Consider the following 13,598-nt stretch of genomic DNA (forward strand, 5'->3'; position numbering starts at 1 on the left):
TGCCACCAGCACCACAGTGAGCTCAGGTGTGCCAGCCCATCCTTACAGCCAGCTCAGGTGTGCTCAGGGATGGTGTCCAGCGCGGCCCCTGGAGAAGCACAGGCAGTGGGAACAGCCCTGCCTGGCACAGTATCAAATCTAAGGCTCTGTAACTTGCTACTTCAGAATTTTAAAATCCCTAAATAAAGCTTGAAATCTTCCTTTTTATGTTTAGTGGTTATGCCGTGAAGGGGCTTGCCAGCACAACAAAGGCATGACATATATCAAGCCATGGTATGGGACACAGCAAAGCAGGATATGGCATTTGTCAAGCCTGACATGAAAATGCAAAGCACAAGAAAAACAGGAGGATCACAGGCAGAAAAGGACTGAAAGCTGCTGAGAGCCACTTCACACCTTGCAGTTCTCACCCTGTGCCTTTCAGCCATCCTCCATTGTCAGCACATCTAAAGTTTACATGGATTTAAATAGATGCTGAAAGAAATAATACAGTTCTTAAAGGGGTTTTAATAATCTCCTTCTGTCTCTCATTATATGTCTGGGTTGATAACAAGGCTGCTTCCTGCTTTACTGTTTTTATTAGCTTGCCCTTTCTTTCATTCACTTACCTTTTGGTCTTTTTCTTTTCGTTTGTTTGTTTGGTTTTTTTTCTTTTTCCTTTAATGGACCTAATTTTCATTTCTCTTATCAGGTTTTTAGAATTGCTGAGATTCCAGGAGAATCTTTGTTATATTTATTTAAATGTGGGATGGGGTTTTTTTGTTTTGTTTTATTTTTTAATGTTTTTTTAACTCCCTTGAGAGAAGACTCAAATTCTGCTACTTGAATATTTCTAAATTTGTTCCTGAACTGTTATCCCAACTATTTATGTTGTATTTACTACAAACATGCTTCTGCTGAATAAGAACAAGTCTGCAGCAATTTTATCTTTGTTCCTAAAATTCAAGAAGATGTTTTAATATAATTTTTTTGTTTTTTTCTGTTTTGCCCAAAGAAATTTATGGACAAAGAACCTGATGTGAAATATGGTATTTCTGAGGATTATCTTAAGTCACATGAAATGATAAAATATTCCTATTTTTGTAAATAAGTCTTGATTAAATTGGTTGTTTTCACATCATGTTCAACTATTGTTTCATATTCTAGACCTTCCTGTTCAAGCACAAGTATATACTCTTTTTCATTACAGATACACCTCACAATTTCTTTCCCTGTGGTGCCCTCTGTGCATATATTACTCTGCACGGCAATTTAATTTTAAATGTAAATTCCATTTTGTTTTGTACAGTATTGCACATTAGCATGGACACAGGGCCTCTTTGGCAGCTGTGGGTGACAGCCCAGCCCAGCCCCTTGCAGAGCAGGCTGCTGCTGCTGTGGGGTCCCATCCTTGTCTCCGTGGGCTCAGGGACAGACGGGACACCCAGGGCTCCTGCCAGGCAGGACTGGGTGGCTGCACCCCAGATCCTCCTGCATGAGCTGGGCAGGGCCACAGACGGGTCCAGCTCCTTCAGGTGGGGTCACAGCACAGGCACAGCAGTTCTCTAGGAAGCTGTGGTGTCGAAGCAAAAGCAGACTGTGGAGCTTTCTTTGCAGGAGTTTTCATGGCACTCCAGGCAACAGGCACGTAGCTTTTAGTGGTGGTAACATACACACTGCACTGGGCTTTGTTCAGCACAGAAGGTTAGATGTGGTTGGTTTGGGGTTTATGCCAGGGAGAACAGATACTTTAAGACAAATGCTGTATTCTTACAGGGAATTTCTGGAGATATTGTCACATCACATAGGTCTCTGTGACAAAACAAAACAAAACAAAACACACTTTGATCAACTACTTATGTTTCTCAGTTTTCCTTAAAGAGAGCCTGTGTTTCTTGAAAGCTGAGATCAAAGTCACTGCAAGCTCCCAGATCGGAAGAAAAATTGCAGAAAATTACATAGGTTCTTTTTATTTTATTTGAGGTAATGGACAGAGAGCGAGAAGGAACAAGGAGAAAATGGGAATGTCTCTGAAAGATAAATGGTTAGAAAACCTCCATACTTGAAAGAACAAGGCTGTCTGTTTGGGTTTTTTGCTTATACTTCATATATTTACAGTAGTTATAGCAATGTTTTACACTGGAAAAAGTAATGATAACATTCTTGTGAGAAGAGATTGCCCCAAATAAAACTTCAGAGGCAGCCGAATGAAAGAAGAAAATAAGGCTAAAATATGAAGCTTAAAATTGCCAGGGGGCATCTGGTGTGTCAGTCAGATGAATGAGGTAAGCTGATTTATGCCCTAAAAACTTTAGCCAAGGTGTTCCTGATGGTTTAATAGACTGCTGGCCTCCCACAGACCATTGCTAACTGCAAGGGAGATTTTGCTGAGGTAGAACTACAATCATCTGTTTCTCCACTGCCTGTGAGCACTCCACAGCTCCCAAGTTGTTTATTTTTTGCCTTTTCCCTTTCTATTGATTTTGGGTTGTATTTTCTTTGCAGTTATAGCCAGCAAATGGCCGAGTAATAAATTTATATTTCCAAGCTGTAGAGAGGATTTGATTTAGCAAATAATTTTTACCATTTGCAGCAGTTTACCACGAGTTTTCCAGTTGCCTTTGCAGTTGTTTTCCCCCTCTTTATGCCATTTTGCTGCATTGTCATGCTTGTTGTCTTTGATTCAGGGAAAGCAATGCTTTAGTGGTGACGATGGGATATTGCCTCATTACAGGCTTCCTTGCCAGATGAGTTCCCTCAGTGCCAATTACTGTTCAGCAGTGGATGCTGCAATAGGTCAGGCTGTTCTTCTTGCTAGTCTTTTCTTTCACATGCATTGCTTCTGTGTAAAGCACTCAGGGGCAAATTGTGCTCCTGCCTTGGAAATTGTCACTCTGCTATGCAGGGGCACCATGTGAGGGGATGCAAATATTCTCTGGATGTGTGGAGCTCCACAGGGACCACTAACCTGCTGGTAGGAGACATAGGGCCAAGGCCATGGGAGATCATCAAAGGCTAAAGTTTGTAACTTTTTAGCTGCTCTGTCTCCTGAGGGCCAAATTGCTCCTCCACCTTTTGCATTTTTCCTGCCCTCTGTTTAGCTCAGGTGTAGTGCAGGGATTTTGTCTTTCACAGCTAACGCTTTGACCACTTGAGAAAAATCATGGTGAAAGCAACCTCTCCCAGCCACAGCACCTCTGAGAGCAGGGATGCTGAAAACAGGGGGTACTGCAGGAGTGATGATCACGTCACTCCTCCTGCCTGCTGCTGTGCCCTTCCACCCGTTCCTGCCCCGAGGGATGGGGGTGGCATCGTGCCCCATCCAGCTGGGCACTGGAGTGCAGGAATCCAATGAAGCACAGGAAAATCAGTTGGAGAGCAAGGGCCACATCTGCCTGATCACTGAAAGAAGCTGTGTGGCATGGCACAGAAACTGAAAAATCATTTTGAGCTGTAGCTTGAAAGTGTGTCACTCATTGTTTAATTAAACACTGAGATATGTATGACAGGGCTGGGAGTTAAACTTTGCTGTATGGTGGGTGTTCTCTCAATTCCCTTTTTTGGCTGCCAGTTTTTAATCCAATATGGCCTATGGAGACTGCAAGGTCATTTTTACAGGTAAACACCTCAAATCTGTAGTCTAAAGCTAAATGCAGGAGACCTTTGATCTCCTGTTAAACTCTTACGTAGGAGTCTCTGTAGTTTTGCAGTAAATCTGTTTATGATATGTTGTTTGTGTTCCTAATTATAAATTTGGAACAAAATTCTCTGCCAACAGAGCTTTCTATGCTGGGAATTTAGGCTAGTTGCAAGGTTGATTTAGGGTAACTGTAAAGATACTGTCATTTCTTGAAATACAAGTAATTTTGAAATATAGCTATAATGATGATTCAAAAGCACTTGTAGGAAAATACATAATCAATATACAATATTCCCAGAATATCAATATGACCCTGATAGTGCAATTGAGAACAGAATTTTTTACTGTAGTAACAGCAGCATCCCAACTTTCATTTCCTCTGATGCTCACATGTGAGTTATAATTTGCCAACAAGTCATTAAACTGATGGAGATGTTGCACTGGTGTGTCCTTTAAAGACAGTATTTTTCAAATGTAGGGCCAAACTGTAAATATTTGAAGTAAAGGTTTAGCAACTCTGTGTATATGCAAAGAAGCAGCTTCATCTTGGGGGAGACATGCTATTCTTACTGCTGCCCAAGACAGCCCCTACCCCTCCCAGGGCAGCTTTGCCCATGGCTTGGTGACATTTGTTGCTCTGGGTCTTAGCAGGGAATAACACTGCCTTAAATAAACTGCTGTTTGGCTGGTTGCTTTCAATTTTGCTGCCTCAGAGAATATCTTTGGTTATTCACTTCATTACTTTGCAGAAGCTCTGAAGCAAAGACAGAATTTATCAGTGACACCAAGTAGAAATTGGAAGAATTGAAGGGAGAGATTATGTGAGACCTTTTAATATAAAGAACTGTGGTATAAGTTAAGAAGATTATTTTATCTTCAGCTCCTCTGACAGCTCCTCTGTTGCATAAGTGTTCTGCTTTTTCCAGTTAGGTATTGCCTAAACGTCAGTCACGGCCATTTCCTGAAATAGGAACGCTGAGTTTATTTAATTTGGGGGGTTTAAGTATTTTCCATTTCAGAATAATAAATACATAAGATACAGGCTCTCTTCTATGTAAAGGCTATGTATATTCTGGTAATATACAGAAGTATGTTTAGACATATTAAAAACTTCTTAGTCATGATTTTAAGAGTAAAGCTTTGATTTTTCTCCTGACATGGCTACGGCAAGCTTTCATGTCAAAGGAAACCCACTGAAGATGTTGATTCATTGGGGAAGGGGTGAAATGTCATACTCCTAACTACATCTTTTCATTTTCCAAGCTCCTCCTAGAGAACTGACAGAAGAAGAAAAGCAACAAGTTCTCCATTCAGAAGAATTCCTGATATTTTTTGACCGCACAATACGTGTAATTGAGCGAGCTTTGGCTGAAGATTCTGACATCTTCTTTGACTATAGTGGCAGAGATGTAGAAGAGAAAGATGGGTCAGTTTGGGGGTTTTTTTTTTGCTTCTGTAAAATAAGTTTTATAAAGACAATTCTAATAACAGGAAGCCTTAATTTAAAAAATTAATATTTTTATTGTTAAGAAAAGCCTAAAATCTCTCAGTGAAGGCCTGGGTCACTTTGTCATCTAAAATAATATTTTAAAATAGGTTTGTGATTTACTGATCTGGGTTTCGGCAGGTTTTTTAATTTGATGTATTACTTAGCTGGTTTAATTTTTTGTTTCATTTTGGGATGAAATTCAAAATTCTGGTAAAATAACTGAAAGAGGTAAATACACATGTACATGTAAATGTATACATTCCAGCAGTGTACGTGTGTGTGCTTATGATATTTTCACAAATTCAAACTAGTGTTGTTTATATTCTACTACTGCCTCAGGTCTGTAATGGATCCCACTTTACCATGCATTGTGGGGATGAAAATGATCTTCCAAATCGTTTGCAATCTCAACAGCTAAGACGAGAAGTGACAAGTTTTGTTTTCAGCATTTGATATGGGAGCAAAGCAGTAAAACTTGTTAGTTGGAGAAGAAATATTTAGTTTGCAGCAGCTGTGTATCTGCTGAAGCCTCATGGCAAATCAGTAGCTGTATTGCATGGAAGTTACTGGAGGCTAACCCAGAACAGCATCCCTATGGACCAGCTGAGTGCATCAGTGTGGCACTGTTGGACCAGTACTGAGCTTCAGCCTGTCCTCACAGTGTCACAGAGCATCTGCTGTCTCCATCTCTGGGAGATGGTGCTGTACCTTTAACATTTTAGGAGTCAAAAGTAAGAGAGGTTTGGTTGTAGCTTGGAGGTGAAGGTTCATAAAAGTGGGAGCTGAATGCCAGGGCCAGGTTCATCCTGGGAGAAAAAGAGGGCAGAGATGGTCCAGGGTGACCCAGAAGAGTCAGGCAGGCAGTGAGAAATTTAAAAATGTGGTTTTGTGAAACAGACCTAAAATTTGTTCCTTGTTGCATCATTTTCAGCCAGACAGTCAGTGAGAGAAATTAAATCAAGGTGGCAGACTCCCCCAGGCTGAGCAGAGATCTGAGAAGCAGTCAAAAACTTTTGCACTGCTTTTCACAGCATTTGAACCCTGATACCTGAAAATCTGTCACTTTGTTTGAATTCACACAGAGATGTTCAAGCAGGAGCCAACCTCTCCTTTAACCGGCAGTTCTATGATGAGCACTGGTCAAAGCATCGTGTCGTCACCTGCATGGATTGGTCTCTTCAGGTAAGATGTGGAGCTGGGAGATGTGTTTCCATATCACTTCCACTTCTCCCTATAAAACTTATGGGCAGCCTCTGTTTGCTCTTCTTTATGCAGAACAGGATGTTATTTTTGAGAAAACAGCAAGGCCTTGTATGAGTGAAAGCACTTTTCTCTGTGAAGAAGAGTGGTGGATGATATAGAAGCTGTCTTTTTTTTGTATATGTTACTTGGTCTTCAAAATCAGGATATTGTGTTAAAACCCTAGGTTAACAAACCTACCAAGATTAAGTCTTTACTTTTCCTCCCCCTTTCACTACTTCATCCAAAAATGGATATTTTTTTTTTAGGACAAAAGGTTTAAAATTAAACTAACTAAAATTAATTTACTACATATAATATGTATACATAGTAGTACATGAAATCTTTAGAAAAGGTGAGAAATAAAATTAATTTTTCTAATATACTAAAATTTAAAACGTCAAAGTATCTGAACAATTTAAAAAGATTGAAAATAGGTCCTTCAAAAACTGCTGGATCCTCTCTTCAAGTGATGGAAGAGGAGGCTGCAGCTGCTCTGGGTCATGCTAAGGCAGCATGCCTGGAATGTACCCAGTTTCTCTGCATGCAAAGCATTGTCATTGGAAAATAAAAATGATGGTAGACTCGCTTAAGCTCTCCAAAACCAATGCAATCACATTAGCAAAGTGCAGAAACCAGTTTAATTAGTTACTCTGTTTTGAGAGCTGGGATTATCAGACATCATCACAGGTCCTGTTAAATGAATTTGGTTCCAGTTTTACTCCAGCTCCCCTTGTCCTGTTTCATCATTGTTAGCCTCTTCCTAGGTTCTGGCCTGGAGAAAAGCATGTGGTCTCCTTGGGGAGAGAACCAAGGAGACTCTGCTCCTAAATCCACCATACACATTTAACAAAACTGCTCCAAGAGGACATTGAGTTCACAACTGCAAGCACAAACCCAGTCTCAGGCATGCCACGGGATAAGAAGCACGGGGACTTCCATCCATGCTTCTCTCTTTTCCCTTGAAATGGCCACACAGCTGCTTCCATCCCTCTGGGCACTTCCCAGGCAAGGTGGCAGCTGCCTGCACAGGAGGCTGCAGAGAGGAGAAGAATCAGGGGGTCCCAGTGAGCACAGCTGCTAGGCTGAGCACATCTGGGTGGTGCACAACAGCCAGTTGCAGAGAAGCTTCTTGTAATAGCCAGCTTGCACTCCACGTGTGAAATGAAGGATTTATACCTTTGCTTTCATACAAAATATCAGCCTAGCAACAGGTATGCACTATTGTGATGTGGGTGGCCTTTAAGCACATATGGATTTCCACAGAAATCAAATATAAGCCTGAGGAAACACTTATCTTAGGTTGTTCACTTGTTCAGGGGCTGGAAATTACATGGAATTCTTATCTGATATTTTCCTAACAGGCAGCTCTTACTGTATTCCCAGGGCAGCAAGAAAAAAAGCCGCCTCAGAAGAGCACTGCCAAATGTAATTGTTCAGCCCCTGGGGCTTGAAGGCATGTTCTGCTTCCCACCTCTTTGTTCCAGGGTGGCCCCTCCTGCCTTCCTCTTTGTTAACTCCTCATGCTCAGCTCCCTGGCACCCCAGCAGGGGCTTCTCTATGTGGGGGGCTTCTGCATGCTGCCCTACAGTAGCTTGGGAGTGTGGAGTTGCCTCCTCTCCTTCCTGCTTTGAGTGGTATGCATGAGACAAGGGCTGGAGCCAGACAGAGGTATTTCACCTAACCACTAGCTCTGCTGCTCACACATGCTCCAGGACATGGCAGTGTCCACTGTGCCAAAGAATAACTTGAATAATCATGGGAACTGCAGAACACATTGCTCAATTTTCTGCGATAAAACTGCTGCTGCGAAACAGCCTGGAGGCAAATAGAAGCTTAATCAAACAAAGGACATTGATGCATTGATTAAACAAGTTACTCTGTTCCCAGTCACATGTAGAATACAGTCTCAAACATGTGGGATCATTCATATCATTCAAGTTAACCCTCTAGCCCCTTGATTCTTTCACAGAGCAACAGGAAAATGGCTTAGGTGCTTAGGGATCTCAGGGAAAGGCCCAATTGACTGAGACTAAACATGAAGAATGATAGCACCTTACTCTGTCCATGGGAGCTAACTTAAAGCCAAGAAAATCATGGTCTCAGAGATAATGATATGTCTTTCTGGACCCTCAGGCAGCAGCCTCGAAGGAGGTTTTGCACAGCACCATTTCTATGTTGCTTTCATTTGCAGGACATCTGGGCACCCGGTGAGGACTGAAACTGTGTAAATGGAAGTAGCTTGAGTGGGGCATTGGAGTTTGTTGTGCCAGAGAGGATTTAGGGTACCGCACTCAGCTCTGTTTTTTTAAGAGTCAAAAAGTCTCATCTAGGTATGACCCCAGCATCTGCTTGAACTTTAAACTGTGTTTCCAGTCAAATACATAATCTGATTGCAAAACCTGACAATAGACCAGAAAGATTTGAGTCAGTGTCTGTTTATGGCCAGATGTGCTGCCAACCATGCCCACTAAACTTCCCAGGAGCATGAACCAGCCCCATAGTGCTTCAAAATTGGTGCCTGGCCACACACGCTAGCTGGCTGTAGTCATGCTGGCAGGAGGGCTTATTGCTTCTGCCTGCCCGTGTTTCTGCCCCTGCGTGGCTGCAGGCTCAGGCACTCACGTGAATGGTCCCCAACCTGCTCAGCCACAGCGTGATGCCCTGTCAAGAGCCTGCTGCACACTCTGTTTACTTGTCCATGGGCCAGTGTGGGATGAAAAGGTTCAAAGGAGAAGCTGAGTTTGCTGTTCAGAAGTGGTTGTAAGCTCTGTTGCAGGAGTGAGAGAGGAGAGGGGTGAGATGAATGAGAGCAGTTGAGGGCAAGGCTGGCACTACTGTGTCCAGAGAGGTGGCATCTCAGGTGTGGGATTAATTCACCTTCAAGTGCCCCTTGGGTCTTGATGAGGTACTGATTGGTCTACTGCTTCCTTTAAATTCCATGCAAGTGAATTGGGTGCTAAATTGTCCTTACAAGCTGTGCCAGCAGTCAGGGTCTGGAGGGATGTAGGTATAATCTAGTCAGAGTTTCCTTAAAATGGGAAAGGGCCAGGCTGTGGTGTCCATGTGTCATTGCTAATTCCTCCACACATGGGTCCAGGCTCACTCAGAGCAATGAGCTTGAGTAGGAAAATCATCAGCTCTGTGATCCATTATCCATGGAAGTGTACAGAATGTGGGAAGCAACAGCTGCTGGTGGCAGAAGTTACAGCTGTGTGCATTATTTCCTCCAAATGGATTTTGAGAGCAGAGACGTTCAGACCCCAATAATAATGATAGGAAGGCTGGTGGTTTGGGGTTTTATTAACTGTTAAAGTGCCTTTGGACCAAATTCACAACTCCCAAAAGAGAGTTTCTTTGTCCTGCTTCCTACCAGCTGCACTGTTCTCCTGTAAAGTGGTGGATGGTTTGGTAGGAATCTACCTGGGAAAGACAAAAAGTGACAATAATTTGCAGATACTGAGAAATTTTGAGGGAAAGCATTTCTAATTTACAAGAGGAGAGTGTAGGTCTTGCACAACTTGAGCTGCTGACTTGTTGGTCTGCAGAAGCCACATGCTTTTCTCTGGACATGCCATCATCTCCACTGCCTTACCCCTCTAAATACTCAGAGGGAAGGACAGAGGTTAGCAGAGGTGCCTAGTGTCAAACATGTGAGAGTGAACAACTGGGAGTTACTACGTAGACAGAAAGTGATTGATGTTTTGTGGGTAAATTATTACTTCTTACAGTGTTTTAAAATGATGCAAGGTCATCAAGATAGTGTGAAATTCTGATTTTTCATTTATAATATTATGTATATATAGATAGGTATATATAAACAAAGCAAATGATTATGGGTGCTGCATATCTACTTCTATACAACAGGGGATAATGGGTATACAAAAAAGTGTGGCTGTGTTTTTAGAGTGCTTATTGCATCAATCCTACTGAGTCAGGGGAATTCAAGGTCACCCTGTGCTTTACAAGATGACCTCAGCATCTTGCAAAATTGAGCTTCTGTGAAGAAAATGTTTTGTTTGCCATTTGAATCATCAAGAAGAGCTTTCAAGTTGATTCTGTGCATAAGTGAATAAGAGTGCATAATGAAATAAGAAAGAATAGTTTTCAGGAATGCTGGAAAAAAAAGTGAATTTCAGAATAAAAGCTAGTCAACCCTATGGTCATAGTGTTTTATTATCAGTCAATTAAGACAGCAGTTTGTCCCTGAAGACATGTTGAGCAAATATATTAAAATTATTCAAGCTTTCAAATTTTTCTTCCTCCTTCCTTTTCATTCCCTTTATAAATATTTTGCTAGTTGTCTTTTCTTAAGAATTACCTGCAGAAAATAACATTGCCTTTGTGATATTTTAGAATAACTGATAGAGAGCAAGTATCAGGGGCTTTAAGGACGTTAGGGATGAGTAAATTGTAAAACCAAAATGAAGCAGAATAATATGATTGAACTAGCATTTATTTTAATTAAAACCAGATATTGCACATTTACTGTAGATTATTTCTGTCTTATATGATTTTGTGTAGGCTTTTCATTATCCATGTTATTTTACTTGTATTTTCTTTTCCTTTCTAGTACCCCGAATTGATGGTTGCATCTTATAACAATAATGAAGATGCTCCACATGAGCCTGATGGGGTAGCCTTGGTGTGGAACATGAAGTTCAAGAAAACTACACCAGAATATGTGTTCCATTGTCAGGTAAGGCAGAGGAAGACATTGATTTTATGCTTTAGACAAAATAATTTACTACATGGTGCATCTCCCCACTGATTACATGAAAACGTTAAGGTTAAAAATAGTCATATTTAGTAAAAGTGACAGTCCAGTGTTTTTGGAAGGCAACCAGCCTTCTCAAACAAAAGCCTTTCAGAGCTGCATGTCATTCTTTGTCTATTTAAAACAGTCCCTAGGAGATTTAGTTCATAAATCCCTCGCACTTATGAAGTAACTGTGGTGTACCACTTCCTCATGCAGGCAGTAACACATGCTTTCCCACCCACGTTAACTTCCTCGCATCCTCTGCACTCAAGCTGCCCACCCTTGCCTTGGTTCTGCTCAATATCATGTTTTGCCTTTAAAATTGGGTAGTAAACTTTGCATTTTTGGACATGTGTCTGTCTTCCAGCCTAATCAAAATGGTGTCGATTTCAAGAACTACTCCACCAATTCCTTTAGGTCAGTCAGTTTGACTGTCCTTTAAGTCAGCAAAGTAGTGTTTCACTTCACTCAGTGCTACTTTAAAATTATGCTGGCTTAGAAGTTTATGGACAATTCAAAAATAGTTAAGTGTTTTATTTCTGTGTGTCTGTTTGTTCCTCTTTTGCCAGTGCTTTTATGTGTGAAATGGCACAGCCTCTATTGACAGCACTGTTCAGCTCACTGCCTCTATCTCCATTAAACTGTCCAAACTGTGGAACAGGGCTTGGGCCAAATTTCAAACCTCTTCATTAATATCCCTCTGTGGTAATTAAATACAGGACAGTGATATTCAAAAAGCCATATGGAAAAGTTTCAGCAAGTAAAACTTAACAATCAGAGATTAGTAAAACGCAGATAATTCTGTGGTAAAAATTGCTTCTCTTGGAAGGATATGTATTACCTGGCTAATTGTGTAAGCTAAGTGTCATTTTACATTTGAGAACCAAACATCTTTTTGAACTAAGTTTATGTTTGGACTTGGGTACATTATCAGATGTAACATAGTGGGAGGGAGTTGCTGGAATTGAAGTTGCTGCTTCAACCCGATTAAGTAACCTTTAATTCTGGGCATATTTTTCTAATTTGCTATATTGAAAAACAACTTCACAAGGAGTTTAGGCCGGCAAATATGCTATACAGATTTATATACATAAATATGTATGTATATGTGTGTGTGTGTGTGTGTGTGTGTGTGTGTGTGTGTGTGTGTCTATTACCTTTGAAAGAGGACTTGTGTTTTCCTGGGTATCATATTTGGCAGCCAATGCCAAATTGGCACTGACCTTTCAGACTGCTTAAGGTCTTAGCTCAGATCCCATGTTCAGATTCTTCTATGATACACAGGCAGCTTAATGGTTTGAACAAAACTTCCAAGAGAAGATATAACATTTCTAGGAAGGATAATCCTTAAACTAGATTTATTTTGCAAGATAATGACCAGATTCAGGGTATCCCTCCTGTGCAGACAGAGGAAGATTGACTAAAGACATAACAATTTGTTCCATTAAAGTTCTGTCTAGATACACTTAAACAAAAGAGGTATGACTTACTGCATTGAAAGCAATGAGACAGGCCACACTCTTCACTAGAAAAACACATGTAGGGCAAAGTAAGTGGTGGCCAGGGATTTGGCATGGTTGAGCTTCTGTCTAATCCTCACATTGTTGGATGTGCTCCCTTTTAGAACTGGAATCTTGAAACCTGTGAATTGAGAGACATATATGACACTGTGCTTGCACATGTATCCTGGATTCACTCTCTTTCAGCTAAAGAATATCAGTTCTGCCCATGGGAAATATTTATTTTCCTTTCAAACTGACCATAGATTATTTGCATTATAAATTCATTATGAGTTGGATCTGTCTTTGAACCATCATTATAGGGCTTTTGATGTGGAGTATCTTCTGCTTATCTTCAAATCAGATGGGGAAACCCACATGGGATTAAATGGGGAAGCAAAAAGTATGCAACTTGGTCTCTTGAACACAGGTTTTGTTGTAACTGACTCAGATGGAAAGTAAGAAAAGCATCTTAGCTTATGCTCTGGATTTCAGTTCTATAGATCATCATGTTATTCTGTTAGTGGAAACTGTATAATTAGTAAACCCCATATAATTTATATTACCATTTTGCTAGAGAAACATTCCCTTATTCACTCCCGATTCTGTTATTTCTCTAGGCCTTCTGAGAGATAGGCCCAATTTTGTTTCATCAAATAAATGACTTTACAACAGTCCAGCCCAACAACTAGAGATGAACACACACCTTACTGTTATAGCTGGGTTGCCCAGAAAGGCCAAATCCAGTACTTTTTATAGCACTGTGGAAATTTGTTGGGGAAACACAGTGTATTTCCCCAATAGCCCTCTATTTTCCTTCCCAATGACTTTCTAGAAAAAGTGGTCTCAATAAATACTACAAGATGCTGACTAATACACATTTGCCTTTCAATTTTTGGGGCTCAGAGAGCAAGACACAAGGAAGTAGAAACTCATTTCAGGTGTGACTGTCTATGAGGTTTTGTGAGCCACTTCTGAGAAGCCAAATCAATA

General features: G+C 40.9%; 1 protein-coding gene across 9 annotated transcripts in view; it reads left to right on the top strand.

Annotated features, from left to right (window-relative positions):
* The window catches only part of DYNC1I1 (dynein cytoplasmic 1 intermediate chain 1), a 186,548-nt gene that overhangs the window by 107,149 nt on the left and 65,801 nt on the right, over positions 1–13,598 (top strand). For all 9 annotated transcript variants that reach the window (XM_059482963.1, XM_059482994.1, XM_059482986.1 and 6 more), the window contains 3 exons: positions 4,883–5,045; positions 6,191–6,290; positions 10,921–11,046. In XM_059482963.1, coding sequence (XP_059338946.1) covers positions 4,883–5,045; positions 6,191–6,290; positions 10,921–11,046 — 389 coding nt within the window. The remainder of the gene's footprint in view (positions 1–4,882; positions 5,046–6,190; positions 6,291–10,920; positions 11,047–13,598) is intronic.

Source organism: Ammospiza nelsoni, chromosome 1, assembly GCF_027579445.1.
Source record: "Ammospiza nelsoni isolate bAmmNel1 chromosome 1, bAmmNel1.pri, whole genome shotgun sequence".
NCBI lineage: Eukaryota > Metazoa > Chordata > Aves > Passeriformes > Passerellidae > Ammospiza > Ammospiza nelsoni.